The sequence below is a fragment of the Scyliorhinus torazame genome, chromosome 27, assembly GCF_047496885.1.
Source record: "Scyliorhinus torazame isolate Kashiwa2021f chromosome 27, sScyTor2.1, whole genome shotgun sequence".
NCBI classification, from domain to species: domain Eukaryota; kingdom Metazoa; phylum Chordata; class Chondrichthyes; order Carcharhiniformes; family Scyliorhinidae; genus Scyliorhinus; species Scyliorhinus torazame.
In genome coordinates this window covers 30,619,314-30,646,526 of record NC_092733.1, presented here as the reverse complement: position 1 = coordinate 30,646,526, position 27,213 = coordinate 30,619,314, and the positions used below count along the sequence as shown (strand labels likewise).

At 53.0% G+C, this 27,213-nt stretch overlaps 2 protein-coding genes across 3 annotated transcripts in view; one reads left to right on the top strand and one right to left on the bottom strand.

The window, feature by feature from the left end:
- Positions 1 to 2,912: 2,912 nt before the first annotated feature.
- Positions 2,913 to 21,064, top strand: ndufb7 (NADH:ubiquinone oxidoreductase subunit B7). The gene is made up of 3 exons (XM_072491207.1): positions 2,913 to 3,091; positions 18,622 to 18,790; positions 20,830 to 21,064. Exons 1-3 carry the CDS (start codon positions 2,980 to 2,982, stop codon positions 20,912 to 20,914), a joined length of 366 nt encoding a protein of 121 aa, XP_072347308.1. The 5' UTR covers positions 2,913 to 2,979; the 3' UTR covers positions 20,915 to 21,064.
- Positions 21,065 to 22,251: 1,187 nt separating this feature from the next.
- LOC140403331 (very-long-chain enoyl-CoA reductase) overlaps positions 22,252 to 27,213 on the bottom strand; it is a 68,034-nt gene continuing 63,072 nt past the window's right edge. For both annotated transcript variants that reach the window (XM_072491205.1, XM_072491204.1), the window contains one exon: positions 22,252 to 24,023. In XM_072491205.1, coding sequence (XP_072347306.1) covers positions 23,896 to 24,023 — 128 coding nt within the window. In that variant the 3' untranslated portion in view covers positions 22,252 to 23,895. The remainder of the gene's footprint in view (positions 24,024 to 27,213) is intronic.

Here is a 27,213-nt window from a genome sequence, read left to right as displayed (position 1 = left end):
TTCCTCCTCAACTCAGGCCTACCCCGTATCCTGAGTCTTTGACCCCTTGTTCTGGAACCTCCAGCCAGAGGGAAACCTCCAGTCTGTCCAGCCCATTAGAATGTTATACAGTTCAATGAGATCCCCCTTTGGTTCTTCGAAATTCAAATGAGCACAGACCCAGCCTCTCCTAAAGTGACAATCCTGCTACCCCAGGCGTCAGTCCGGTGAACCGTTTTCAGGTAAGGAGACCAAACACTTGTTTAAAAATTCATTTTTACAGGACATGGGCATCGCTGGCTCGGCCCAGCATTTATTGCCCATCCCTAATTTCCCTTCGAGAAGGTGGTGGTGAGCTGCCTTCTTGAACCGCTGCAGTCCATGCGGTGTAGGTACACCCACTGTGCCGTTAGGGAGTTCCAGGATTTGACCCAGCGACAGTGAAGGTACGGCAAAAGGTTTGATTCTCTTATTGGAGGTGGTCATTGTCTGGCACTTGTGTGGTACAAATGCCCCATGCCCCTCGTCAGCCCAAGCCTGGATATTGTCCAGGTCTTGCAGCATTTGCACGTGGGCTGCTTCAGTGGATAGCACAGTTGTTTCACAGCTCCAGGGTCCCAGGCTTGCGTGACTGTCTGCGGAGTCTGCACGTTCTCCATGTGTCTGCGTGGGTTTCCTCCGGGTGCTCCGGCTTCCTCCCACAGTCCAAAGATGTCCAGGTTAGGTGGATTGGCCATGCTAAATTGTCCTTAGTGTCCAAAAATGGTTGGGTGGGGTTTTGGGGTTGCGGGGATGAAGTAGAGGTGTGGGTTTGAATGGGATGCTCTTTACAGGGGTTGATGCAGACTCGATGGGCAGGGTGGCCTCCTTCCGCACTGTAAATTCTATGAATCACAAATAATGCTGACCATTGTACGGTCGTCAGCATACATACCCACATCTGACCTCATGTTGGAAGGTCACTGATGAAGCAGCTGAAGATGGGTGGGCCTCGGACACTACCCTGAGGAGTTCCAGCAGTGATGTCCATGGACTGAGATGACTTGACCTCCAACCATCATCCTTTGTGCCGGAGAGGACACATATTGCACACAATACTCCAGATGTGGTATCACCAAGACCCTGTACAGCTGCAGTGAGATAGGTTATTGTTAACACCATTATGTCTACGTTTGCATCATCCCCTGCAATAGGGCTCGATACCCCACCGTCCCCTGTACCCGGGGTGGATACCCCACCGTCCCCTGTACCCGGGGCCGATACCCCACCGTCTCCTGTACCCGGGGCGGATACCCCACCGTCTCCTGTACCCGGGGTGGATACCTCACCATCCCCTGTACCCGGGGCCGATACCCCACCGTCCCCTGTACCCGGGGCCGATACCCCACCGTCTCCTGTACCCGGGGCCGATACCCCACCGTCCCCTGTACCCGGGGCCGATACCCCACCGTCCCCTGTACCCGGGGCCGATACCCCACCGTCTCCTGTACCCGGGGCGGATACCCCACCGTCTCCTGTACCCGGGGCGGATACCCCACCGTCCCCTGTACCCGGGGCCGATACCCCACCGTCCCCTGTACACGGGGTGGATACCCCGCCGTCCCCTGTACCCGGGGTGGATACCCCACCGTCCCCTGTACCCGGGGCCGATACCCCACCGTCCCCTGTACCCGGGGCCGATACCCCACCGTCCCCTGTACCCGGGGCCGATACCCCACCGTCCCCTGTACCCGGGGCCGATACCCCACCGTCCCCTGTACCCGGGGCGGATACCCCACCGTCCCCTGTACCCGGGGCCGATACCCCACCGTCCCCTGTACCCGGGGCCGATACCCCACCGTCCCCTGTACCCGGGGCCGATACCCCACCGTCTCCTGTACCCGGGGCCGATACCCCACCGTCCCCTGTACCCGGGGCCGATACCCCACCGTCCCCTGTACCCGGGGCCGATACCCCACCGTCTCCTGTACCCGGGGCGGATACCCCACCGTCTCCTGTACCCGGGGCGGATACCCCACCGTCCCCTGTACCCGGGGCCGATACCCCACCGTCCCCTGTACACGGGGTGGATACCCCGCCGTCCCCTGTACCCGGGGTGGATACCCCACCGTCCCCTGTACCCGGGGCCGATACCCCACCGTCCCCTGTACCCGGGGCCGATACCCCACCGTCCCCTGTACCCGGGGCCGATACCCCACCGTCCCCTGTACCCGGGGCGGATACCCCACCGTCCCCTGTACCCGGGGCCGATACCCCACCGTCCCCTGTACCCGGGGCCGATACCCCACCGTCCCCTGTACCCGGGGCCGATACCCCACCGTCCCCTGTACCCGGGGCCGATACCCCACCGTCCCCTGTACCCGGGGCCGATACCCCACCGTCCCCTGTACCCGGGGCCGATACCCCACCGTCCCCTGTACCCGGGGCGGATACCCCACCGTCCCCTGTACCCGGGGCCGATACCCCACCGTCCCCTGTACCCGGGGCCGATACCCCACCGTCCCCTGTACCCGGGGCGGATACCCCACCGTCCCCTGTACCCGGGGCGGATACCCCACCGTCCCCTGTACCCGGGGCGGATACCCCACCGTCCCCTGTACCCGGGGCCGATTCCCCACCGTCCCCTGTACCCGGGGCCGATACCCCACCGTCCCCTGTACCCGGGGCCGATACCCCACCGTCCCCTGTACCCGGGGCCGATACCCCACCGTCCCCTGTACCCGGGGCCGATACCCCACCGTCTCCTGTACCCGGGGCCGATACCCCACCGTCTCCTGTACCCGGGGCCGATACCCCACCGTCCCCTGTACCCGGGGCTGGCGGTTGCTCGGCGACCTGCCCACAGCCACTTCCGCCCCGCACCGAGATGGCGGAGGGACTGACGTCACGTCCGGAGCAGGTGGCCCCGCCCGCCCGGGCCGACTGCGCGCGCAGTGGCGCCCCGGAAGCCGGGTTGCGCGGCGGTTCAGTTCCGGGTCAGGCGGCGGGTCACCCTGAGCCATGGGGGCGCACCTGGGGCGGCGGTACCTGACCGAGCGGGACACCGAGCCCGATCCCGGGGCCATCCCCAGCTTCCCGGCCGAGCTGGGCTTCCCCGAGCGCCAGGAGCGCGGTGAGTAACTGCGGGCATCCCATAATAATGTAGTATTCTGTTGCTGAGCCCCAGACATCCCATAATAATGTAGTATTCTGCTGCTGAGTCTTGGGCATCCCACAGAATTGTTGTAGCGTAGCCGGAGACCCTCTTGCCCTTCCTATCTCCGAATGAGCGAAGGAGACCACTTGACGGAAGAGTGATCATTGTATCAAAGAACAAAGAAATGTACAGCACAGGAACAGGCCCTTCGGCCCTCCAAGCCCGTGCCGACCATGCTGCCCGACTAAACTACAATCTTCTACACTTCCTGGGTCCGTATCCTTCTATTCCCATCCTATTCATATATTTGTCAAGATGCCCCTTAAATGTCCCTATCGTCCCTGCTTCCACCACCCCCTCCGGTAGTGAGTTCCAGGCACCCACTACCCTCTGCGTAAAAAACATGCCTCGTACATCTACTCTAAACCTTGCCCCTCGCACCTTAAACCTATGCCCCCTAGTAATTGACCCCTCTACCCTGGGGAAAAGCCTCTGACTATCCACTCTGTCTATGCCCCTCATAATTTTGTAGACCTCTATCAGGTCTCCCCTCAACCTCCTTCGTTCCAGTGAGAACATACCGAGTTTATTCAACCGCTCCTCATAGCTAATTCCCTCCATACCAGGCAACATTCTGGTAAATCTCTTCTGCACCCTCTCTAAAGCCTCCACATCCTCCTGGTAGTGTGGCGACCAGAATTGAACACTATACTCCAAGTGTGGCCTAACTAAGGTTCTATACAGCTGCAACATGACTTGCCAATTCTTATACTCAATGCCCCGGCCAATGAAGGCAAGCATGCCGTATGCCTTCTTGACTACCTTCTCCACCTGTGTTGCCCCTTTCAATGACCTGTGGACCTGTACTCCTAGATCTCTTTGACTTTCAATACTCTTGAGGGTTCTACCATTTACTGTATATTCCCTACCTGCATTAGACCTTCCAAAATGCATTAATCATCAGGCTACGTAGATCTATGGTTGAATAGGTTGGAGTCAAAGTTTGGCAGAAACCCCCGCCGTTACCCCATAACCCTGTGAATTCTTCCTATTCACTTCACAAACTAATTCCAGCTTCGATTGAACCTGTCTCCACCGCGCGCTCAGACAGTGCATTCTAGACTTTAGCCACTCGCTGCATTAAAGTTTATTTTTCGCATCCAGTTTTTGCTGCTCCAGCCAGTTACTTTAATATGTGCCCTCCCAATCCTTTCGTGAGAAGAAACAATTTCTCCCTGTCTGCTTTCCCCAGACCCCTCGCGATTTTGAATACCTCTACTAAATCTCCCCTCAGCCGAAGATGACAGCAAACTACTGCGCACACTGGAATCCGAAACAAAATTGGAAAATGCTGGACCATCTCAGCAGGTCTGACAGCATCTGTGGAGCGAGAAGATAACTGACCTTTCGAGTCTGGACGACTCCCCTCTCAGCCGCCTTTTCTCCAAGAACAACAGTCCCAGTTTCTCCAATCTGTCTCCACAACTGGAGTTCCTCATCCCTGGAACCAACCTCATGAATCTTTTCAGCACTCGCTCCTTCACATCCTGACGTGTGGTGCCCAGGACTAAGCATACCCTAGCTGAGGCCAAACTTGTATCTCATACAAGCTCAACATGACCTCCTTGTTCTTGGACTCTATGCCCCCATTAATAAATTCCAGATTCTGCATGCTTGAACTTTCAACCCTGTTCTGCCACATTTAATGACTTATGGACATGTAAACTTGGATCCCTCTGCTCCTGCACCCATTTAGAATTGTACCTTTAACTTAATAAAAGCAAATTACTGCGGATGCTGGAATCTGAAACGTAAGAGAAATGGCTGGAGAATCTCAGCAAGTCTGGCAGCATCTGCAGGGAGAGAAATGAGCTAATGTTTCGAGTTCAATGACTCTTTGTCAAAGCTTTGACAAAGAGTCATCGGACTCAAAACGTTTTCATAGAATTTACAGTGCAGAAGGAGGCCATTTGGCCCATCGAGCCTGCACCGGCCCTTGGAAAGAGCACCCTACTTGAGCCCCATCCCCGTAACCCCACCTAACCTTTTTGGACACTAAAGGGCAATTTAGCACGGTTAATCCACCTGTACATCTTTGGACTGTGGGAGGACACCGGAGCACCCGGAGGAAACACACGCAGACACGGGGAGAACGCGCAGACTCCGCACAGACAGTGACCCAAGGCCGGAATTGAACCCGGGCCCCTGGAGCTGTGAGGCAGCTGTGCTAACCACTGTGCCACCCTTTTTGCTGCTTAGATTCCTGGTCGATATGCAAACTATTGCACCGACTGACCGAGCCTACGGGTCAAGTAACAATTGAGCTTAATGGTCATAAAAGGGATGTAGTTCACAGTAGAATAATATTGCACTAGTTATTTGCATACTTAATCTTCAAATCTTCGGTTAAATTATTAAAGTGGATACCGTCACAATTTAAACATGTTTTAAAGTTACTTGCAAGGCGTACAGGCATTAGAATCATCAGTTAATCAGCAGCATGAGAAAACCTGAACCATTTTTGTTGAACTAAAAGTTTTTGTTTTAATGGAAATAAAATGCTGGAAATTCCCAGCCGATCCGGCAGCATTTGTGGAGAGTGCGGATGAAAGGTTACAACCTGAAACAGCTGTTTCTCTCATCCAGATGCTTCCAGACCTGCCGAACATTTCCGCCGCTTTCTTTTTATTTCAGATTTCCAGCATCTGCGATATTTTGCACGAGGTTCATTTTAATGCGTTATTCGTGCTCCGATTTATGGCGAATTTGTGGGATGCCTATATATATATAATATATATATATATACACACACACATACACACACTACTACTCCTCCTCACTGGCCCAGGATCACTCACTGCTGTCATCCCTCATAACAACTTGTCCTTCAATCGCTCCTCCCCTTCATCCCATCTCCTTTCATTCTCCCTCCCACCCCCCGCGCATTTGCTAAAAAGCCGTTCAGCTCCAACATCTTCCAGCTCTGGTGAAAGGTCAGCGACCCGAAATGTTTCTCTCTGCACAGGTGCTGCCTAACCTGCTGAGCGTTTCCAGCATTTTCTGTTTTTACTTCAGATTTCCAGCCTCCGCCGCATTTTGCTTTCGCAACTTATAAATAAGTTGGGTTTCCTGGAAACCGAGAACACCTTCGGCCTTGTGCGTGATCGAAGCACTCCCGCTGGCGGGGACCTGCTGCGTACCTTGTCATGCTGGAGCACCACGAGCTCGGGGGACCCATTGTTGGGCGTGGGAACAACCTTGGCCCAGGCAGCTTTGAAAGGGTTGGGCTCCTTGGTGCAGGTCAGCTCATTTCTCTCCCTGCAGATGCTGCCAGACTTAGTGAGATTTTCCAGCATTTTCTCTTTCGTGTGCCTTTAACTTTCTATTGTCCCTCCATGTTCTTCCTACCAAAATGCATCACCTCACATTTCTCCGCATTGAACTTCATCTGCCTTCTGTCCGCCCGCTCAACCAACTTCTCCATGTCCTGTTGAAGTTTTACATTATCCTCCCCTCGGTTCACAATGCTTCCAGGTTTCCTATCATCTGCAAATTTTAAAATTGCCCCATGTACACCAAGGTCTAGGTCAGTAATGTGCATCAGGAAAAGCAAGGCTCCCAACACTGACCCCCCAGGGAACTCCACTACAAACCTTCCTCCAGCCCGAAGAACATTGCTGTTTCCTGTGACTCAGCCAATCTTGTATCTTTGCTGTTGCCCCTTCTATTCCATGAGCTATAACTTTGCTCATCAGTCTGTTGTGTGATACAGTAACAAATGCTTTTTGGAAATTCATGTATACCACATCAGCAGCATTACCCACGTCAATCCTCTCTGTTACCCCATCAAAGAAAACCAGTAACCTCGTTAAACTCTGGTTTCCTTGAATAAATCCATGCTGAGTTTTCTTAATTAATCCACATTTACCCATGTGACTTCTTTTTATCACAAGTGATTGTTTCCAGACGTTTCAACACCACCCAAATTAAACTGACTGGTCTGTAGTTGGGTTTAGATCATAGAATTTACAGTGCAGATGGGGGCCATTTGGTCCATCGAGTCTGCACCGGCCCTTACAAAGCGCACCCGACTCAAGCCCACGCATCTACTCTATCCCAGTAACCCCCACTTAACCTTTTTTTGGACACTATGGGCAATTTAGCATGGCCAATCCACCTAACCTGCACATCTTTGGACTGTGGGAGGAAACCGGAGCACCCGGAGGAAACCCACGCGCACACACAGGGAGGATGTGCAGACTCCGCACAGACAGTGACCCAAGCCGGGAATCGAACCCTGGAGCTGTGGAGCAGCTGTGCTAACCACTATGCTACTGTGCTGCCCATATCTTTGGTGGACCTTGTAATTCTCCAGTCCTCTGGCGTCACCCCCTGAGTCTAAGGAAGACAGAAAAATTATGGTCACAACTTTCACTCTTGTTTCTCTCTCTATCCTTACATACTTTTTCAACTTCATCTTAATCTCCACCTCTCCTATCATCCCAGGACCCCTGGATTTGTTTGCCCTACCTTTCCCCCTCAAGGGTATATGCCTCGACTGCGCCCGAATGATGATCTCTTTGAAGGCGGTCTGCTGGTCAGCTACTGTTTTTCCTGCCAAGCTTTGACTCCAACCTATTCGACCCCAGATCTGTATAGCCTTATGATACAATGATCACTCTTCCCCTAAGTGGTCTCCTGCTGATACTTTAAAAAGAATAAATGTAGAGTGCCCAATTAATTTTTTTCCAATTAAGGGGCAATTTAGCGTATTCAATCCACCCAACCTGCACATCTTTGGGTTGTGGGGGCGAAACCCACGCAGACACGGGGAGAATGTGTAAACTCCACACGGACAGTGACCCAGAGCCGGGATCGAACCTGGGACCACGGCACCTTGAGGCAGGAGGCTAACCCACTGCGCCACCGTGCTGCCCTTCCTACTGATACGTGATCCACTTGTACGCACCTCGTTCCCAAGAACCAGGTCCAGCAGTGTCTCCTTCCTCATTGGTCTGCAAACATACTGCTGAAGAAACTTTCCTTGACCATACTCCGGGGACTCTTTCCCCTCCCTGCACTTTGCACTAATAATATCCCAGTCAATTCTCTGATAATAACAACCCTAATATACTAATTGTAGCTTTCTTTATGCTTTGTTATTTGTAGCATTTGTAAAAATGCATTACAGATGTGACTTTACGATCAGTAAATAAACAGTTCAGTCCATTCAATGAGGGTGCGACACTCTGCGGAGTCTCACTGTACAGGGCATGTTTGCAATGTGCCTTTCTTCAGCCTGGGGATTTTCACAGTTTCCAGTGCCTCTGCACGACAGCAGGAGGGCCTTAGACTCTGGCCTGTCCCCGTTAAGTCTTTGCTGCGCTTCCCCCAAGCTTCAATGTGTCCCTTGGCGCGTAATCCTGGACTTCGGAATGTGCCAGCCTGCAACACTCGATCTTTGACAGTTCTTTGCGCTGTTTCGGGCATATCAAAGAACGTCTTTCACCACGTCTTCTGTGGGATTCGTCTCTCAACAAACCCTTCTATGCTTAGCCTGGCATAGAAGGATTTGTTGATCTTTGGTATGTCAAGCTGTGATAATGTTACTGAGCTTCAGACTTCTTTCAGGCTGCAGATTATAGAGCTCTCTCTCACTCTCCAACTCTCTCTGTGTCTCTCTCTCTCTCTCCAACTCTCTCTCTCTCTCTCTCTCTCCAACTTTCTCTCTCTCTCTCTGTCTCTCCCCGTCTCTCTCTCTCCATTTCCCTCTCTCCGTTTCTCTCTCTCCGTTTCTCTCTCTCCGTTTCTCTCTCTCCGTTTCTCTCTCTCCGTTTCTCTCTCTCCGTTTCTCTCTCTCCGTTTCTCTCTCTCCGTTTCTCTCTCTCCGTTTCTCTCTCTCCGTTTCTCTCTCTCCGTTTCTCTCTCTCCGTTTCTCTCTCTCCGTTTCTCTCTCTCCGTTTCTCTCTCTCTCCGTTTCTCTCTCTCTCCGTTTCTCTCTCTCCGTTTCTCTCTCTCTCCGTTTCTCTCTCTCTCCGTTTCTCTCTCTCTCCGTTTCTCTCTCTCTCCGTTTCTCTCTCTCTCCGTCTCTCTCTCTCTCTCCGTCTCTCTCTCTCTCTCTCTCCGTCTCTCTCTCTCTCCGTCTCTCTCTCTCTCCGTCTCTCTCTCTCTCCGTCTCTCTCTCTCTCCGTCTCTCTCTCTCTCCGTCTCTCTCTCTCTCCGTCTCTCTCTCTCTCCGTCTCTCTCTCTCTCCGTCTCTCTCTCTCTCCGTCTCTCTCTCTCTCCGTCTCTCTCTCCGTCTCTCTCTCTCTCCGTCTCTCTCTCTCTCCGTCTCTCTCTCTCTCCGTCTCGCTCTCTCTCCGTCTCGCTCTCTCTCCGTCTCGCTCTCTCTCCGTCTCGCTCTCTCTCCGTCTCGCTCTCTCTCCGTCTCTCTCTCTCTCTCCGTCTCTCTCTCTCTCTCCGTCTCTCTCGCTCCGTCTCTCTCGCTCCGTCTCTCTCGCTCCGTCTCTCTCGCTCCGTCTCTCTCGCTCCGTCTCTCTCGCTCCGTCTCTCTCGCTCCGTCTCTCTCGCTCCGTCTCTCTCGCTCCGTCTCTCTCGCTCCGTCTCTCTCGCTCCGTCTCTCTCGCTCCGTCTCTCTCGCTCCGTCTCTCTCGCTCCGTCTCTCTCGCTCCGTCTCTCTCGCTCCGTCTCTCTCGCTCCGTCTCTCTCGCTCCGTCTCTCTCGCTCCGTCTCTCTCGCTCCGTCTCTCTCGCTCCGTCTCTCTCGCTCCGTCTCTCTCGCTCCGTCTCTCTCGCTCCGTCTCTCTCGCTCCGTCTCTCTCGCTCCGTCTCTCTCGCTCCGTCTCTCTCGCTCCGTCTCTCTCGCTCCGTCTCTCTCGCTCCGTCTCTCTCGCTCCGTCTCTCTCGCTCCGTCTCTCTCGCTCCGTCTCTCTCGCTCCGTCTCTCTCGCTCCGTCTCTCTCGCTCCGTCTCTCTCGCTCCGTCTCTCTCGCTCCGTCTCTCTCGCTCCGTCTCTCTCGCTCCGTCTCTCTCGCTCCGTCTCTCTCGCTCCGTCTCTCTCGCTCCGTCTCTCTCGCTCCGTCTCTCTCGCTCCGTCTCTCTCGCTCCGTCTCTCTCGCTCCGTCTCTCTCGCTCCGTCTCTCTCGCTCCGTCTCTCTCGCTCCGTCTCTCTCGCTCCGTCTCTCTCGCTCCGTCTCTCTCGCTCCGTCTCTCTCGCTCCGTCTCTCTCGCTCCGTCTCTCTCGCTCCGTCTCTCTCGCTCCGTCTCTCTCGCTCCGTCTCTCTCGCTCCGTCTCTCTCGCTCCGTCTCTCTCGCTCCGTCTCTCTCGCTCCGTCTCTCTCGCTCCGTCTCTCTCGCTCCGTCTCTCTCGCTCCGTCTCTCTCGCTCCGTCTCTCTCGCTCCGTCTCTCTCGCTCCGTCTCTCTCGCTCCGTCTCTCTCGCTCCGTCTCTCTCGCTCCGTCTCTCTCGCTCCGTCTCTCTCGCTCCGTCTCTCTCGCTCCGTCTCTCTCGCTCCGTCTCTCTCGCTCCGTCTCTCTCGCTCCGTCTCTCTCGCTCCGTCTCTCTCGCTCCGTCTCTCTCGCTCCGTCTCTCTCGCTCCGTCTCTCTCGCTCCGTCTCTCTCGCTCCGTCTCTCTCTCTCTCTCCCTCTCTCTCTCTCCCTCTCTCCGTCTCTCTCTCTCTCTCTCCGTCTCTCTCTCTCCCTCTCCGTCTCTCTCTCTCTCTCTCCGTCTCTCTCTCTCTCTCTCCGTCTCTCTCTCTCTCTCTCCGTCTTTCTCTCTCTCTCCGTCTCTCCCTCTCTCCATCCGTCTCTCTCTCTCTCTCCATCCGTCTCTCTCTCTCTCTCCATCCGTCTCTCTCTCTCCATCCGTCTCTCTCTCTCTCCATCCGTCTCTCTCTCCATCCGTCTCTCTCTCTCTCCGTCTCTCTCTCTCTCTCCGTCTCTCTCTCTCCGTCTCTCTCTCTCCGTCTCTCTCTCTCCGTCTCGCTCTCTCCGTCTCTCTCTCTCCGTCTCTCTCTCTCCGTCTCTCTCTCTCCGTCTCTCTCTCTCCGTCTCTCTCTCTCCGTCTCTCTCTCTCCGTCTCTCTCTCTCCGTCTCTCTCTCTCCGTCTCTCTCTCTCCGTCTCTCTCTCTCCGTCTCTCTCTCTCCGTCTCTCTCTCTCCGTCTCTCTCTCTCCGTCTCTCTCTCTCCGTCTCTCTCTCTCCGTCTCTCTCTCTCCGTCTCTCTCTCTCCGTCTCTCTCTCTCCGTCTCTCTCTCTCCGTCTCTCTCTCTCCGTCTCTCTCTCTCCGTCTCTCTCTCTCCGTCTCTCTCTCCGTCTCTCTCTCCGTCTCTCTCTCCGTCTCTCTCTCCGTCTCTCTCTCCGTCTCTCTCTCCGTCTCTCTCTCCGTCTCTCTCTCCGTCTCTCTCTCCGTCTCTCTCTCCGTCTCTCCGTCTCTCTCTCCGTCTCTCTCTCCGTCTCTCTCTCCGTCTCTCTCTCCGTCTCTCGTCTCTCTCTCCGTCTCTCTCTCTCTCTCCGTCTCTCTCTCTCTCTCCGTCTCTCTCTCTCTCTCCGTCTCTCTCTCTCTCTCTCTCTCCCTCTCTCCGTCTCTCCGTCTCTCTCTCCGTCTCTCTCTCTCTCCGTCCTTTTCTCTCTCTACCCGTCTCTCTATCCGTCTCTCTATCCGTCTCTCTATCCGTCACTCTATCCGTCTCTCTCTCTCCGTCTCTCTCTCTCTCCGTCTCTCTCTCTCTCCGTCTCTCTCTCTCTCCGTCTCTCTCTCTCTCCGTCTCTCTCTCCGTCTCTCTCTCCGTCTCTCTCTCTCCGTCTCTCTCTCTCTCTCCGTCTCTCTCTCTCTCTCCGTCTCTCTCTCTCTCTCCGTCTCTCTCTCTCTCTCCGTCTCTCTCTCTCTCTCTCTCTCCGTCTCTCAATCTCTCTCCGTCTCTCTCTCTCTCTCTCTCCGTCTCTCTCTCTCTCTCTCTCCGTCTCTCTCTCTCTCTCCGTCTCTCTCTCTCTCTCCGTCTCTCTCTCTCTCTCCGTCTCTCTCTCTCTCTCCGTCTCTCTCTCTCTCTCTCCGTCTCTCTCTCTCTCCGTCTCTCTCTCTCTCCGTCTCTCTCTCTCCGTCTCTCTCTCTCCGTCTCTCTCTCTCTCTCCGTCTCTCTCTCTCTCTCCGTCTCTCTCTCTCTCTCCGTCTCTCTCTCTCTCTCCGTCTCTCTCTCTCTCTCCGTCTCTCTCTCTCTCTCTCTCTCTGTCTCTCTCTCTCTCTCTGTCTCTCTCTCTGTCTCTCTCTCTCTCTCTGTCTCTCTCTCTCTCTCCGTCTCTCTCTCTCCGTCTCTCTCTCTCCGTCTCTCTCTCTCCGTCTCTCTCTCTCCGTCTCTCTCTCTCCGTCTCTCTCTCTCTCCGTCTCTCTCTCTCTCCGTCTCTCTTCTCTCTCCGTCTCTCTCTCTCTCCGTCTCTCTCTCTCTCCGTCCTCTCTCTCTCTCCGTCTCTCTCTCTCTCCGTCTCTCTCTCTCCTCCGTCTCTCTCTCTCTCCGTCTCTCTCTCTCTCTCTCTCCGTCTCTCTCTCTCTCTCTCTCCGTCTCTCCCATCTCTCCGTCTCACCATCTCTCTCTCTCTCCGTCTCTCTCTCTCTCTCCGTCTTTCTCTCGCTCTCCGTCTCTATCCGTCACTCTCTCTCCGTCTTTCCCGCCTCACTCTCTCCGTCTCGCCCTCTTCCGTCTCGCCCTCTCCGTCTCGCCCTCTCCGTCTCGCCCTCTCCGTCTCGCCCTCTCCGTCTCGCCCTCTCCGTCTCGCCCTCTCCGTCTCGCCCTCTCCGTCTCGCCCTCTCCGTCTCGCCCTCTCCGTCTCGCCCTCTCCGTCTCGCCCTCTCCGTCTCGCCCTCTCCGTCTCGCCCTCTCCGTCTCGCCCTCTCCGTCTCGCCCTCTCCGTCTCGCCCTCTCCGTCTCGCCCTCTCCGTCTCGCCCTCTCCCGTCTCGCCCTCTCCGTCTCGCCCTCTCCGTCTCGCCCTCTCCGTCTCGCCCTCTCCGTCTCTCCCTCTCCCTCCCTCCGTCTCTCTCCCTCCGTCTCTCTCCCTCCGTCTCTCTCCCTCCGTCTCTCTCCTCCGTCTCTCTCCCTCCGTCTCTCTCCCTCCGTCTCTCTCCTCCGTCTCTCTCCCTCCGTCTCTCTCCCTCCGTCTCTCTCCCTCCGTCTCTCTCCCTCCGTCTCTCTCCCTCCGTCTCTCTCCCTCCGTCTCTCTCTCTCTCTCCCCCGTCTCTCTCTCTCTCTCTCCCCGTCTCTCTCTCTCTCCCCCGTCCCTCTCACCCCGTCCCTCTCACCCCGTCCCTCTCACCCCGTCCCTCTCACCCCGTCCCTCTCACCCCGTCCCTCTCACCCCGTCCCTCTCACCCCGTCCCTCTCACCCCGTCCCTCTCACCCCCCGTCCCTCTCACCCCGTCCCGCTCACCCCGCCCCTCTCACCCCGCCCCTCTCACCCCCGTCCCTCTCTCTCCCCGTCTCTCTCTCTCTCCCCGTCTCTCTCTCTCTCCCCCGTCTCTCTCTCTCTCCCGTCTCTCTCTCTCTCCCCGTCTCTCTCTCTCTCCCCGTCTCTCTCTCTCTCCCCGTCTCTCTCTCTCTCCCCGTCTCTCTCTCTCTCCCCGTCTCTCTCTCTCTCCCCGTCTCTCTCTCTCTCCCGTCGTCTTTCTCTCTCTCCCCGTCTCTCTCTCTCTCCCCGTCTCTCTCTCTCTCCCCGTCTCTCTCTCTCTCCCCGTCTCTCTCTCTCTCCCCGTCTCTCTCTCTCTCCCCGTCTCTCTCTCTCTCCCCGTCTCTCTCTCTCTCCCCGTCTCTCTCTCTCTCCCCGTCTCTCTCTCTCTCCCCGTCTCTCTCTCTCTCCCCGTCTCTCTCTCTCTCCCCGTCTCTCTCTCTCTCCCCGTCTCTCTCTCTCTCCCCGTCTCTCTCTCTCTCCCCGTCTCTCTCTCTCTCCCCGTCTCTCTCTCTCTCCCCGTCTCTCTCTCTCTCCCCGTCTCTCTCTCTCTCCCCGTCTCTCTCTCTCTCCCCGTCTCTCTCTCTCTCCCCGTCTCTCTCTCTCTCCCCGTCTCTCTCTCTCTCCGTCTCTCTCTCTCTTCCATCTCTCCCCGTCTCTCTCTCTCTCCCCGTCTCTCTCTCTCTCCCCGTCTCTCTCTCTCTCCCCGTCTCTCTCTCTCTCCCCGTCTCTCTCTCTCTTCCATCTCTCCGTCTCTCTCTCTCTCTCCCCGTGTCTCTCTCTCTCTCTCCATCTTTCTCTCCGTCTCTCTCTGTACCTTTTGCAGGAAAGAGAGCACGTCTTGCCCTCCTGCACAGAGCAAATTCTGGACTGGAAGATGACCGTGGACGTGTCTGAGGCAAAGAACGAAGCTTGCTAGCCCTTCGCCTCTTGGAGATCCTCCCTGACATTCTGCCTGCTTTTCTGGGAATCGGACAGTTCCCTCGGTCTCTATCACCTTCTGAGCTCCTTTGAGGGTGAAGATCTCTTGATGTTTGTGATGTTCGCCTTGACTGCTTCCCACCAGTGTGCGAGGAAATCGGGATTACTTTTTCCGGGCCAGAGAGGCTATTCATTAATTATCACTTATCAAGTTAAAAACTTTCTCGCTCCCTAATGCAGTAACCCTAACCATCACATCTGATTTTAGTCTGTAAGGAGCCTGATGTTTGCATAATTTCAGTCAACTCATTTCCGAGTCACTTAGCGAGGACCACAACAGGGATCCTGCTGAGGAGCTGGAGATCTCCGACCGGGATTTCTGTGTTTAACTGCAGGTTACACTTATCCAGTAATAATGGAGAGCACAAGATACTTTCAGCCTTATTAGTACAGCAGAATCCCGGCCAGATAAACTCAGGACCCGTCTGTCTGCTCAATTGTGTGTTGAAGATCCCCTAAATCTCCCTGTGCCCTGGCAAACTTCAGTCTCTGTACCACCACCCAAACTGGATTCACAGTTTATTCACTGCTCACATTTTAGAACATACAGTGCAGAAGGAGGCCATTCGGCCCATCGAGTCTGCACCGACCCACTTAAACCCTCACTTCCACCCTATCCCCGTAACCCAATAACCCCTCCTAACCTTTTTGGTCACTAAGGGCAATTTATCACGGCCAATCCACCTGACCTGCACGTCTTTGGACTGTGGGAGGAAACCGGAGCACCCGGAGGAAACCCACGCACACACGGGGAGGATGTGCAGACTCTGCACAGACAGTGACCCATGCCGGAATCGAACCTGGGACCCTGGCGCTGTGAAGCCACTGTGCTAGCCACTTGTGCTACCGTGCTGATGCTGGATCTCCTCTTTGGTGAACCAGGAGCTGCCAAGATGCGGGAATTGTTCTCCGATCTCTGTGGGATCTTGCTGTGTACAAATTGGCTGCCTCACTCGTGTGTGTGCAAACTGTGGAGACGAAAGTGATGATTGTACTCCGCACGATCACGGCCGCGATGTTGCCGGGATTGTCTTTGGTGAGGGCGCTGGAGTTTGTTCGCCTGTTCCCTCTCCTCTCTCTCTCCCCCACCCTGACTACGAATGATCCTAGGAGACATGTCTTGTGCAGACTCTCCAGTGACTGGTCGGTGTCCCGAGTCTCCCAGCCATGTGGAAGGGTGGTGACAACCGCAGCGTTGTAGAGCCTTCGTCCTTTTAAGAAGATTTCTGTTGAAGACGATGTTTGGAAGGCAGCGCTGATACAGCTGACGCTGGATCTCCTCTTTGGTGAACCTGGAGCTGCCAAGGTCCGGGAATTGTTCTAAGTTCTCCCCACCACTGACAATAACTGGAGGTGGGGAAGGGCTGGTGGAGGATTTTGATCTTGTCCGTGTTCAGTGAGAGACTAACAATTGTCTATGCGGAATTGGAGAGAGTTGAGGGAGGGCTGAATGTTACTCCGATGTGGCCCCCATATGTGCAGCTGGCAGCAGATTGTCAGTCGAGGATGTGCTGGAGGCTCGCCCTAGTCTTGGACTTTCAGCCGGTTCAGGTTGAAACGTTTGCTGCTTCGTCTAAACTCGACCATGTCTCCTTGTGGGCGTCGGTCGCGCACGGGCTTGACGATCGGGCTCAGGTAGCTCGTTGAGAGTCGGTGCAATCACACAGCCTTTGGTCACTCTGCTGGGCTGCACTCTACATCCCCGTGCCCCACCCCCCACTGGCAACAAACAAATCCTCAAACAGGACAAGAACAACATCTCGCCAAGAACCCCCCCCGGACCCCCTGAGGGGAACTTAATCTTTTCCAATTTAAGGAATTCTGCTACGTCCATCAGCCACGTCGACACACTCGGCGTCTCCACTGACCTGCACTCCAGCAGAGTTCACCGGCGGACAGTCAGAGGGCAGTTAATAGTCACATCGCCGCGGCTCTGGAGTCACACGTAGGCCAGACCGGGTAAGGGTGGCAGATTTCCTTCCCTAAAGGACATTAGTGAACCCGATGGGCTTTTCCAACAATGGTTGTCATGGTCACCATTACTGAGACTAGCTTTAAGATCCAGATTTGCCTTCATTTTTTAAAATGCATTTAGAGTACCCAATTATTTTTTTTCCAATCAAGGGGCAATGTAGCGTGGCCAATCCACCGATCCTGCACATCTTTGGGTTGTGGGGGCGAAACCCACGGGGAGAATGTGCAAACTCCACCCGAACAGTGACCCAGAGCCGGGATCGAACCTGGGACCTCGGCGCCGTGAGGCAGTAGTGCTAACCCACTCTGCCACCCTGCTGCCCCTTTGTTTATTGAGTTTAAATCCCACCAGCTGCCGTAGTGGGATTTGAACCCATGTCCCCTGGGTTACTAGTCCAGTGACATTAATTCTAACAGGACGAGACCGAGTAGATGCAAGAAGCATGTTCCTGATGGTGGAGGTGTCCAGAACCAGGGGGCACTGGTCTGAGGAGACGGGACATTGCGGACTGGGATGAGGAGAAATTTCTTCACCCAGAGAGTGGTAGGCCTGTGGAATTCGTGGAGGCCAAAACATGTTTTCAAGAAGCAGTTAGATAGAGCACTGAGGGCGAAGGTGATCAAAGGATATGGGGGGGGGGGGTGAGAAGCGGAATTAGGCTATTGAGTTGGAAGATCAGCCATGATCATAATGAATGCTGGAGCGGGCTCGAAGGGCCGAATGGCCTCCTCCTGCTCCTATTTTCTATGACAGTTACCAGGCCACTGTCTCTCCTTCATGACTGTCAAGTGTATAAAAGCCAGTAAGGAGCAGTGATGGATTGTAGCTGGAGTATTTGGAGCTGGTCAGGCCTGCGGTTAGGTCCTGTTGTTAGTGGTGATGAGTGCAATTTAAAGGGATGAACTTTATTACATTAAGTACATCAGCCTGGGCATCTTTCTGTTCCAACACCACACACTTTTACAGGTGCAAAACTACCTTTGGGAGACCTGGGTCGAGGAAGCCAAGTGTTTAAAAGCCGCGTAAGTTCTGCTCTGCAGTCCGACACTTGCAGACACGTTCCGATCTGCCCAGTCCCCTGACACGTTCCAATCTGCCCAGTCCATTCAGATTGTCCTGAGCTCAGTGAAGTTTTATGCAGGGTCACAGCTGGTGCTGAATCCTCCATGTTCATATACGGGCCTCGGGTGACCGTCTGTGTGTGTGTGGGGTCTGCCACGTTCTCCCCGCGTCTGCCTGGGTTTCCTCCCACAGTCAAAAGAGGTGCACTGGCCGCACTAAATTGCTCCTTAGTGTCCGAAAGGTTAGATGGGATTCCGTGGATAGGATGCCTTTTCAGACCCGATGGCCTGCTGTACTGCAGTGATTCTGTCATACTACATGTAATGCTCCTGTCCTTAATAAAACACAGCAGCCAGATTGAGATGGACATTGTTGTGGGCACCTACACTGCAAATAGCAATTTGGTGAATAGAAATGTTAATGGACAGTGTTCAGAGAACAGCAGAAATTTGAAGCAATTTTGAGAGAAAAGTGCTTCTGTTGCCTCCAGTCTCTGCTGGGACAGTGCTCTTCTGACCAGCCTCTTGCCCACATCCTTTCTAAAAAAAATATAAATTTAGAATACCCAAGCGCCTCAGTCCCAGTGCTATCCACTGCGCCACATACCGCCCTCTCCCGCATCCTCTTTGAGCTCGTCCACAACTCTGCTGTCTGCACCAAGTCCCACTCGCCCATCACCGCAGTGCCTGCGGAGCTGCGTTGGCACTGCCCTCCATTTTAAGTCGCCTCACCCCTATCATTGTAACTGCCCCCTTGCCCTAAAGCCCCCGAAATATACCTCTCCTCCAATTCTGGTGCCCTGCGCATTCCTTTGTTTTAATCGCTCGACCCCCAAGTGTGGAATTCCCTTTCTAAACCTCTCTGCCTTTGTCTCCCCAAAGACACAACTTTGGACATATCACTTTGGTGACCCTGCCCTAACATTGGTATTTGTGTTTAATGCTCCTCTAACTCACCTTGGGAAGTTTAATTACACTATAACTATAAATGCAAACGATTGATCAGTAGAATTGTGTCTGGGATTTAACACAGTGACTGTGTTATGTCTGTCTCTCTCAGTGATGGTCGCAACACAACAGGAGATGAATGATGCCCAGTTGCCCCTCAGTCAGCGTGATTATTGCGCTCATTACCTCATCAAGTTTTTGAAGTGTAAACGGGACATGTGGCCCAACTTCCTCGAGTGTAAACACGAGCGTCACGATTGGGATTACTGTGAGCACGAGGAGTAAGTTCACTTTTATTATCCGGTGCATGTTTCGCTGTCCCTGGGGTGGGTGTGAGGGCTGACTCACCCACTGAAGCTGGCTTACAGCTTTCAATTTTCCTTGCATCAGATGCTGGTGGTCTCGGAGCAACCGCTAATCGATGGGTGTTCAGATCTGTGCTAAAGTCGCCTCTGTCTGCCCTCCAGAGAGAGGGAGAGGGAGTTCTTTTTCTCAAAAATATTTTTATTGGTTTTGCGTTTATACCTTGTGCCCTTCTCGAGGGCAGCACGGTAGCACAGTGGTTAGCACGGTTGCTTCACAGCTCCAGGGTCCCAGGTTCGATTCCCGGCTTGGGACACTGTCTGTGCGGAGTCTGCACGTTCTCCCCGTGTCTGCGTGGGTTTCCTCCGGGTGCTCCGGTTTCCTCCCACAGTCCAAAGACGGGCAGGTTAGGTGGATTGGCCGCGCTAAATTGCCCTTAGTGACCAAAAACATTAGACGGGGTTACTGGGTTTTGGGGATAGGGTGGAGGTGTGGGCTTGGGGTAGGGTGCTCTTTCCAAGGGCCGGTGCGGACCCGATGGGCCGAATGGCCCCCTGCACTGGAAATTCTATGATTCTCCAGAGTTCATAGAATCATCGTAGAATTTACGATGCAGGAGTCCATCGAGTCTACACTGGCCCTCGGAAAGAGCACCCCACTCAAGCCCACACCTCCACCCTATCCCCATAACCCCACTTAACCTTTTTTGGACACCAAGGGCAATTTATCATGGCCAATCCACCTAACCTGCTCATCTTTGGACTGGGTGGGGGGGGGAAGAGGAAGAGGGGAGAGAAACCGGAGCACCCGGGGAAAACCCACGCAGACTCCACACAGACAGTGACCCAAGCCGGGAATCGAACCTGGAGCTGTGAAACAACTGTGCTAATCACTGTGCTACCGTGCCACCCATAGGGGAATCAGACTATACTGCAGAAGAGTTTCAATAAATAAAGTGGGTATACAGGAAGAAAAACAAAACATAATTATACAATAAATGAATCGGCATACACTCAATCTATGTACAGGTGAGGGGGGCCACTTTTGTGTCCCTGGTGGACAGCAGCCGCAACAGGAATGTTTTGGTTGTGTACCTGCCTCCTCCTGGTACGAGGATATACGGGGGGGGGGGGGGGTTGGTATCCACCTTGACATTGCTGTTGCGGTTGTTCGAGGCCCCAGTTTGTTCCCACTGGTTCCCTACTTGCCCTGTGTTATGCTAAATATCATTCCCCCTTCATCCCTGCCTATTGCTTCCCTCCCCTTTCTCTCTCTCTCTCCATCCCCCCCCCCCCCCCCCCCCCCCCCCCGGTTGCTGGTGCTGCCAATCGCCAGCCGAGCAAGAGGCTAGGGCGTTTGCCCCTCTCCCCCTGAACAGCTCTGGCTGTTCCACTGCTGGGCACGGCCCTCACCCCACAACCTTGGACCTGGCCTCAAAGAAGGTTGTCCAGTACCCAACAAGCCTGGGGCAAGACCAGAACAGGTGCGTGTGGGTGGCCAGGCCTCCCTGGCGCTGTTCACATTTGTCCTACACCGCCGGGAAGAGCCAGCCCATGGACGTTCTGGTTAATTGTGCCGACAGAGGGAGTTCTGAGGTGCACGCTGCACTGCAGGGTACTGGTGGTAGAACACCAAGGAGGTGTGTGAAAATCCAATCAAATTTGGTTACCCCTACCCTGTTATCTGAGAAATATCTGTGTCGCACATCTATGTACTAATGACGAGGGGGTCAAAGAACATATTGGGGAGACTGGAATACAACAATCCCAGCGCCATGTGGAGAGTGCGCTCTATTTGGAGGTTACATCTTTTGCAGGTGGACATAAGATCTCACGGCGCTCAGTAATCCCCACTGCTTATCATTGATTCTGGGGGTAGTAACAAATTAACTGCTCATTTATTGACTGTGTGTGTAAATTTGTTGCAAGGTGCCAGGGTTTCATCGTTCTCTTATGGAACAAGGATTTTTAAATCGTCCCAGAGGGGAACTCACTAACCTAGTGTTCTCTCTCCCCAGTTACGTGATGCGTATGAAGGAGTACGAGAGGGAGAGACGCCTGCTGATGAGGAAGAAGAAAATGGAGGCGAGGCAAGCAGCGTAACCAGTTTCCGTGGACCTACCGAGTAGCTGGTGGCTCAGTCTCCCTCTGGGTACAGCACCCCATTTGACCAGTCTGCCGTGTGGTGGGATTTATTTTGTATATAATTCTAATACCTCCTGAAATCAATAAAGTGTTGATTCATAAACCTAACCTGTTGCTTTCGGGTTATCCCTTCTTCCAGGTCCTGCCACACTATTCACACACACACACACATGGAGTGTATCACTGCTGAACCCAGTCCTGTCGTTGCTACACAGGCGTCCCAGAGATGGGTGGGGAGGAGGACCTACGCAGTTGGTACCACCTCAGTCAGATGAGATTCTTGAGCCTGACCTCTGGCACTTTGCGTTGTGATACTGAGGGAGTGCAGCTCTCATTAGGAGTTATTGAATCTCTTGAGCCTTGCCTTGTCGAAGTTTCCCATTTGGTCTATCGCAAGTACTCAGCCGCCAGGTGACTGGTGTGCCTGGCAGAGCTGCTCAGAGCCGGCAGCATTGAGTAACAATCCTGCTGCCTTTCCTTGTAGCTGCAGAGCCTTCAGTAACTCAGTCCACCAGAGCTGGACACGCAGAGGCAGGGGAGGGGATTTTCGGTCAGTAGGGTGGGAAAAGGCTCATGTTGACCATAAACAGGTAATGAATGGATCCTGTTGGCATTTGTGACGTCTCTGGCCCTCCTTGCTCCCTAGCTTGTAACCAACTCATCTAAGGGGGTCCCTGTGCTATATAGCTTTGCTATTGATCCCTTCCAGAAGACATGGGGCATTTTTAAATTGAAGGAGAGGTTTGTTTAAATGCTGCAAGGCAGACATTAGATATATACACCTAGTTAACAGAACAGCAGGTGGGTACAGAGTGCATATCACACCTTGGGCTGGATTCTCTGCACCCCTCCAAAATCGCATTTGGCGACAGGGCGGAGAATCCGTTTTCACGCACGGAATCGGGACCGGCGCCGGTTTTGCAATTCTCCGCCCCCTAGAATACCCAATTCATTTTTTGCAATTAAGGGACAATTTAGCATAGCCGAGGTGAATTAGCTACACATCTTTGGGTTGTGGGGGCGAAACCCACGCAGGCACAGGGAGAATGCAAACTCCACACGGACAGTGACCCAGAGCCAGGATCAAACCTGGAACATCGGCGCCAGCAGGGCTAACCCACTGCGCCACCCTGCTGCCCTCGTTTGTACTTCAGGATGAATTTCGACCTTGATCTGTTGTGTAGTTTGTCCCTTCCCCCTCCGTTCTATTGTCCATCCTGGTTGCGGTCTACCCGTGCTCCTATGTTTGGTGTTCGTAGCATTTATATTGTGACAAAAAGCACAGCAACAGCCCATTACAGACAAATCAAGTTTATTCGGTTTCTTTGTAAACGTTATTGCCGACATTGCAGAGTTTGAAAGAGAAACATTCTTAAACTACACAAAAACCTCAGATACAAAGTTAAGTAATTCAGAAAGAAATACGAAAGTTATTTCAATACCCAACTCTCCCCAAGCAACTTGCAAACAGATACCAATCATTGACAGGGTGCCTGCAAAGTTGAGCAGAGATCAAGAATGATGGAAACTCAACACGTTACCATAAACACACACACACAGAGACAACATTGATACAAAGACTCAAGATTACAGGAAGCAGCAATTAATAGATCAATATTCTCGTGCTCAAGTGTGAAGGGCACAATCCCCACAGTTAAAGTAACCCAGGAAAGCTCCTTGGTATCAACTTCTCACATCCTTAACCAACCCCACTCTGCGATCAGTGCACAGCAGTTTTCCAAGCAGGAGTGTTCATCAGATTTTACCGACGTTCAGTGCCGAGACCTGCTTCGGTTTTGCTCTTGGCCAGCTCCAGGAAGGGATGCTGAAAGTTACTCCATATTAAACAAGGAAAAACAAAATTGAACAGCCAAAATATGAGACTGGACTGGTCACAGTCATAATTCATTGAGTTGGGCCGCCCAGGCCCATCCCACCTCTTGCCCTAAAGCAGAAAGCACCTGACAATGCTTCACAGTCTGACTGCATCAGGTTTGTATCGATGATCAATGTCTGGCCTGTTAGATACAGAGCAAAGCTGTCGCCATCAAACACTCCCAGGACAGGTACAGCACAGGGTTAGATACAGAGTAAAGCTCCCTCTACACTGTCGCCATCAAACACTCCCAGGACAGGTACAGCACAGGGTTAGATACAGAGGAAAGCTCCCTTGACACTGTCCCCAACAAACACTCCCAGGACAGGTACAGCACGGGGTTAGATACAGAGGAAAGCTCCCCCTCTGCACTCTCCCATCAGAAAAGAGAATAAAGTGTGCAGGTTGCAGTGCGAGGGGACAGCTGTAGAACTGCAGTGGGAGAAAGTGGAGATCCTGCCCACACCTATAGGAATGACACTGGCTCAGATTCAGATGCCCAACAGGGAGAGGGTGGAGATTCAGGGTAATAGGGCGGAGGGTGCAGAGAAGGTGGGAAGCAGTGTGGAGTAAAGGTGGGGATTGTGCAAGTTAGCTTGGGCAGCAGCGAATCAGCAGCCTGATTTACTTGGCCTCACTGCCCATCGACATCAGAAATTGGACAGAGGTTAAAAGAATCAGTGATTCGCGGGCACCCAATCTGCGGCAGACCCCAAGACACAGCCGCTAATGGTTCAGTCTGTCCTGTTACTAATGAACTGCAGGGATCCCGCCGAGTAACCAGAGCTCAGCGGAGCAGAATTTAAAATCAGCAAATGGACAAAATACACGAGTTCCAAGAGCGTCTAAATAGAACGAGGTGGGTTTACGATTCCCAGCACTCCCTCACCATTTTGCACAAAGAGACAGAATTGCCCTGAGATCTTATTTAAATTCAGAAGAACAGGAGTAGGGTATAATCGAACAACTCTGCTCAAGCTCGTGATTGGTTTACTGCAGCTGGACGGACAAAGGAGCGAGTGGTTATGAACGCCACCCTGCCCAGGCTCACGGAGTCTGCATTCTACAAGAAGAAGGGGATGATTGGGGTGCGCAGTGGGGGATAGTCACGGAAGTCCTTCAAGTAGCTGCGATGCTTCCAGTTTGCCCAGATTGCCATCTGGATGAACCCAACCAGTGTGAACAACGCAACTGCAAAGAGAGAGAGAGAGAGAGAGAACACAAAACATTTTACACACAGCATGGAGGTCTTAAATTTTGCCCCCAGCCACCCTTCCCCTCCTCACCAGGCCCAGTAAACTTAAGATCGTGAGGGCCGGTCCCTCGACTTCTCCCAGCTGCCTGCAGCTCACCCATCACTGAGTAAGGAGGCAGCGGCACTAAGGCAGGTCCCACGGGCTGGATGCAAGCCACTGGCTGTTAATCTCAGCCTAATCGTCATCCCTTTGAACCTTGCACTCTGACCCACACTGTAGCCGCCTGAGCGTGGGGGAGAATGAGAGATTGGAGCAGAATAGAGTGACTAGCGAGTGCAAGGAGCTCACAGATATCTGTCACCAAGATCGACACGATGGGTTTTGCTGCCTCTGCTTCATCCTTCCCCCTTACCGCACTATTTTCTTGTCTTGGTGGTCAACGTGGGATTGGAGGGGAGTGAGCGAGAGTGACAGGGAGCAGTTACTGGCTGTATCTAGCGATGAGCTGCCAGCTCTCAGAGCAAGTCCTCTATCACCTCCTCTCCCTTCCCCACCTCACCTTCCTATAATACTGGCACCCAAAGTTTCTCTCTTGCCCTTTGACTTAGACCGTCTCAAAGACAGTTTGGAGAAGGGCAGTCAGACTGACCCAACCCTGTATCATAGAACATAGAACATAGAAAATACAGCACAGAACAGGCCCTTCGGCCCACGATGTTGTGCCGAACCTTTGTCCTAGATTAATCATAGATTATCATTGAATTTACAGTGCAGAAGGAGGCCATTCGGCCCCTTGAGTCTGCACCAGCTCTTGGAAAGAGCACCCTACCCAAACTCAACACCTCCACCCAACACCAAGGGCAATTTGGACATTAAGGGCAATTTATCATTGGCCAATTCACCTAACCCGCACATCTTTGGACTGTGGGAGGAAACCGGAGCACCCGGAGGAAACCCACGCAGACACGGGGAGGACGTGCAGACTCCGCACAGACAATGACCCAAGCTGGAATCGAACCTGGGACCATGGATCTGTGAAGCAATTGTGCTATCCACAATGCTACCGTGCTGCCCTTAAGAACAAATAAATCTACACTATATCATTTTCCCGTAATCCATGTACCTATCCAACAGCTGCTTGAAGGTCCCTAATGTTTCCGACTCAACTACTTCCACAGGCAGTGCATTCCATGCCCCCACTACTCTCTGGGTAAAGAACCTACCTCTGATATCCCTCCTATATCTTCCACCTTTCACCTTAAATTTATGTCCCCTTGTAATGGTGTGTTCCACCTGGGGAAAAAGTCTCTGACTGTCTACTCTATCTATTCCCCTGATCATCTTATAAACCTCTATCAAGTCGCCCCTCATCCTTCTCCGCTCTAATGAGAAAAGGCCTAGCACCCTCAACCTTTCCTCGTAAGACCTACTCTCCATTCCAGGCAACATCCTGGTAAATCTTCTTTGCACCTTTTCCAGAGCTTCCACATCCTTCCTAAAATGAGGCGACCAGAACTGTACACAGTACTCCAAATGTGGCCTTACCAAGGTTTTGTACAGCTGCATCATTACCTCATGGCTCTTAAATTCAATCCCTCTGTTAATGAACGCGAGCACACCATAGGCCTTCTTCACAGCTCTATCCACTTGAGTGGCAACTTTCAAAGATGTATGAACATAGACCCCAAGGTCTCTCTGCTCCTCCACAATGCCAAGAACTCTACCGTTAACCCTGTATTCCGCATTCATATTTGTCCTTCCAAAATGGACAACCTCACACTTTTCAGGGTTAAACTCCATCTGCCACTTCTCAGCCCAGCTCTGCATCCTATCTATGTCTCTTTGCAGCCGACAACAGCCCTCCTTACTATCCACAACTCCACCAATCTTCGTATCGTCTGCAAATTTACTGACCCACCCTTCAACTCCCTCATCCAAGTCATTAATGAAAATCACAAACAGCAGAGGACCCAGAACTGATCCCTGCGGTACACCACTGGTAACTGGGATCCAGGCTGAATATTTGCCATCCACCACCACTCTCTGACTTCTATCGGTTAGCCAGTTCGTTATCCAACTGGCCAAATTTCCCACTATCCCATGCCTCCTTACTTTGTGCAGAAGCCTACCATGGGGAACTTTATCAAATGCCTTACTAAAATCCATGTACACTACATCCACTGCTTTACCTTCATCCACATGCTTGGTCACCTCCTCAAAGAATTCAATAAGATTTGTAAGGCAAGACCTACCCCTCACAAATCCGTGCTGACTATCCCTAATCAAGCAGTGTCTTTCCAGATGCTCAGAAATCCTATCCTTCAGTACCCTTTCCATTACTTTGCCTACCACCGAAGTAAGACTAACTGGCCTGTAATTCCCAGGGTTATCCCTAGTTCCTTTTTTGAACAGGGGCACGACATTCGCCACTCTCCAATCCCCTGGTACCACCCCTGTTGACAGTGAGGACGAAAAGATAATTGCCAACGGCTCTGCAATTTCATCTCTTGCTTCCCATAGAATCCTTGGATATATCCCGTCAGGCCCGGGGGACTTGTCTATCCTCAAGTTTTTCAAAATGCCCAACACATCTTCCTTCCTAACAAGTATTTCCTCGAGCTTACCAATCTGTTTCACACTGTCCTCTCCAACAATATCGCCCCTCTCATTTGTAAATACAGAAGAAAAGTACTCATTCAAGACCTCTCCTATCTCTTCAGACTCAATACACAATCTCCCGCTACTGTCCTTGATCGGACCTATCCTCGCTCTAGTCATTCTCATATTTCTCACATATGTGTAAAAGGCCTTGGGGTTTTCCTTGATCCTACCCGCCAAAGATTGTTCATGCCCTCTCTTAGCTCTCCTAATCCCTTTCTTCAGTTCCCTCCTGGCTATCTTGTATCCCTCCAATGCCCTGTCTGAACCTTGTTTCCTCAGCCTTACATAAGTCACCTTTTTCCTCTTAACAAGACATTCAACCTCTCTTGTCAACCATGGTTCCCTCACTCGACCATCTCTTCCCTGCCTGACAGGGACATACATATCAAGGACACGTAGCACCTGTTCCTTGAACAAGTTCCACATTTCACTTGTGTCCTTCCCTGCCAGCCTATGTTCCCAACTTATGCACTTCAATTCTTGTCTGACAACATCGTATTTACCCTTCCCCCAATTGTAAACCT

Bases quoted from the DNA above. Each gene is read 5' to 3' on its own strand.
- ndufb7 (XM_072491207.1), top strand. From the start codon at position 2,980: ATGGGGGCGCACCTGGGGCGGCGGTACCTGACCGAGCGGGACACCGAG. The intron at 3,092-18,621 runs GTGAGTAACTGC...TGTCTCTCTCAG, and splicing joins CCCCGAGCGCCAGGAGCGCG to TGATGGTCGCAACACAACAG. The intron at 18,791-20,829 runs GTAAGTTCACTT...CTCTCTCCCCAG, and splicing joins GATTACTGTGAGCACGAGGA to TTACGTGATGCGTATGAAGG.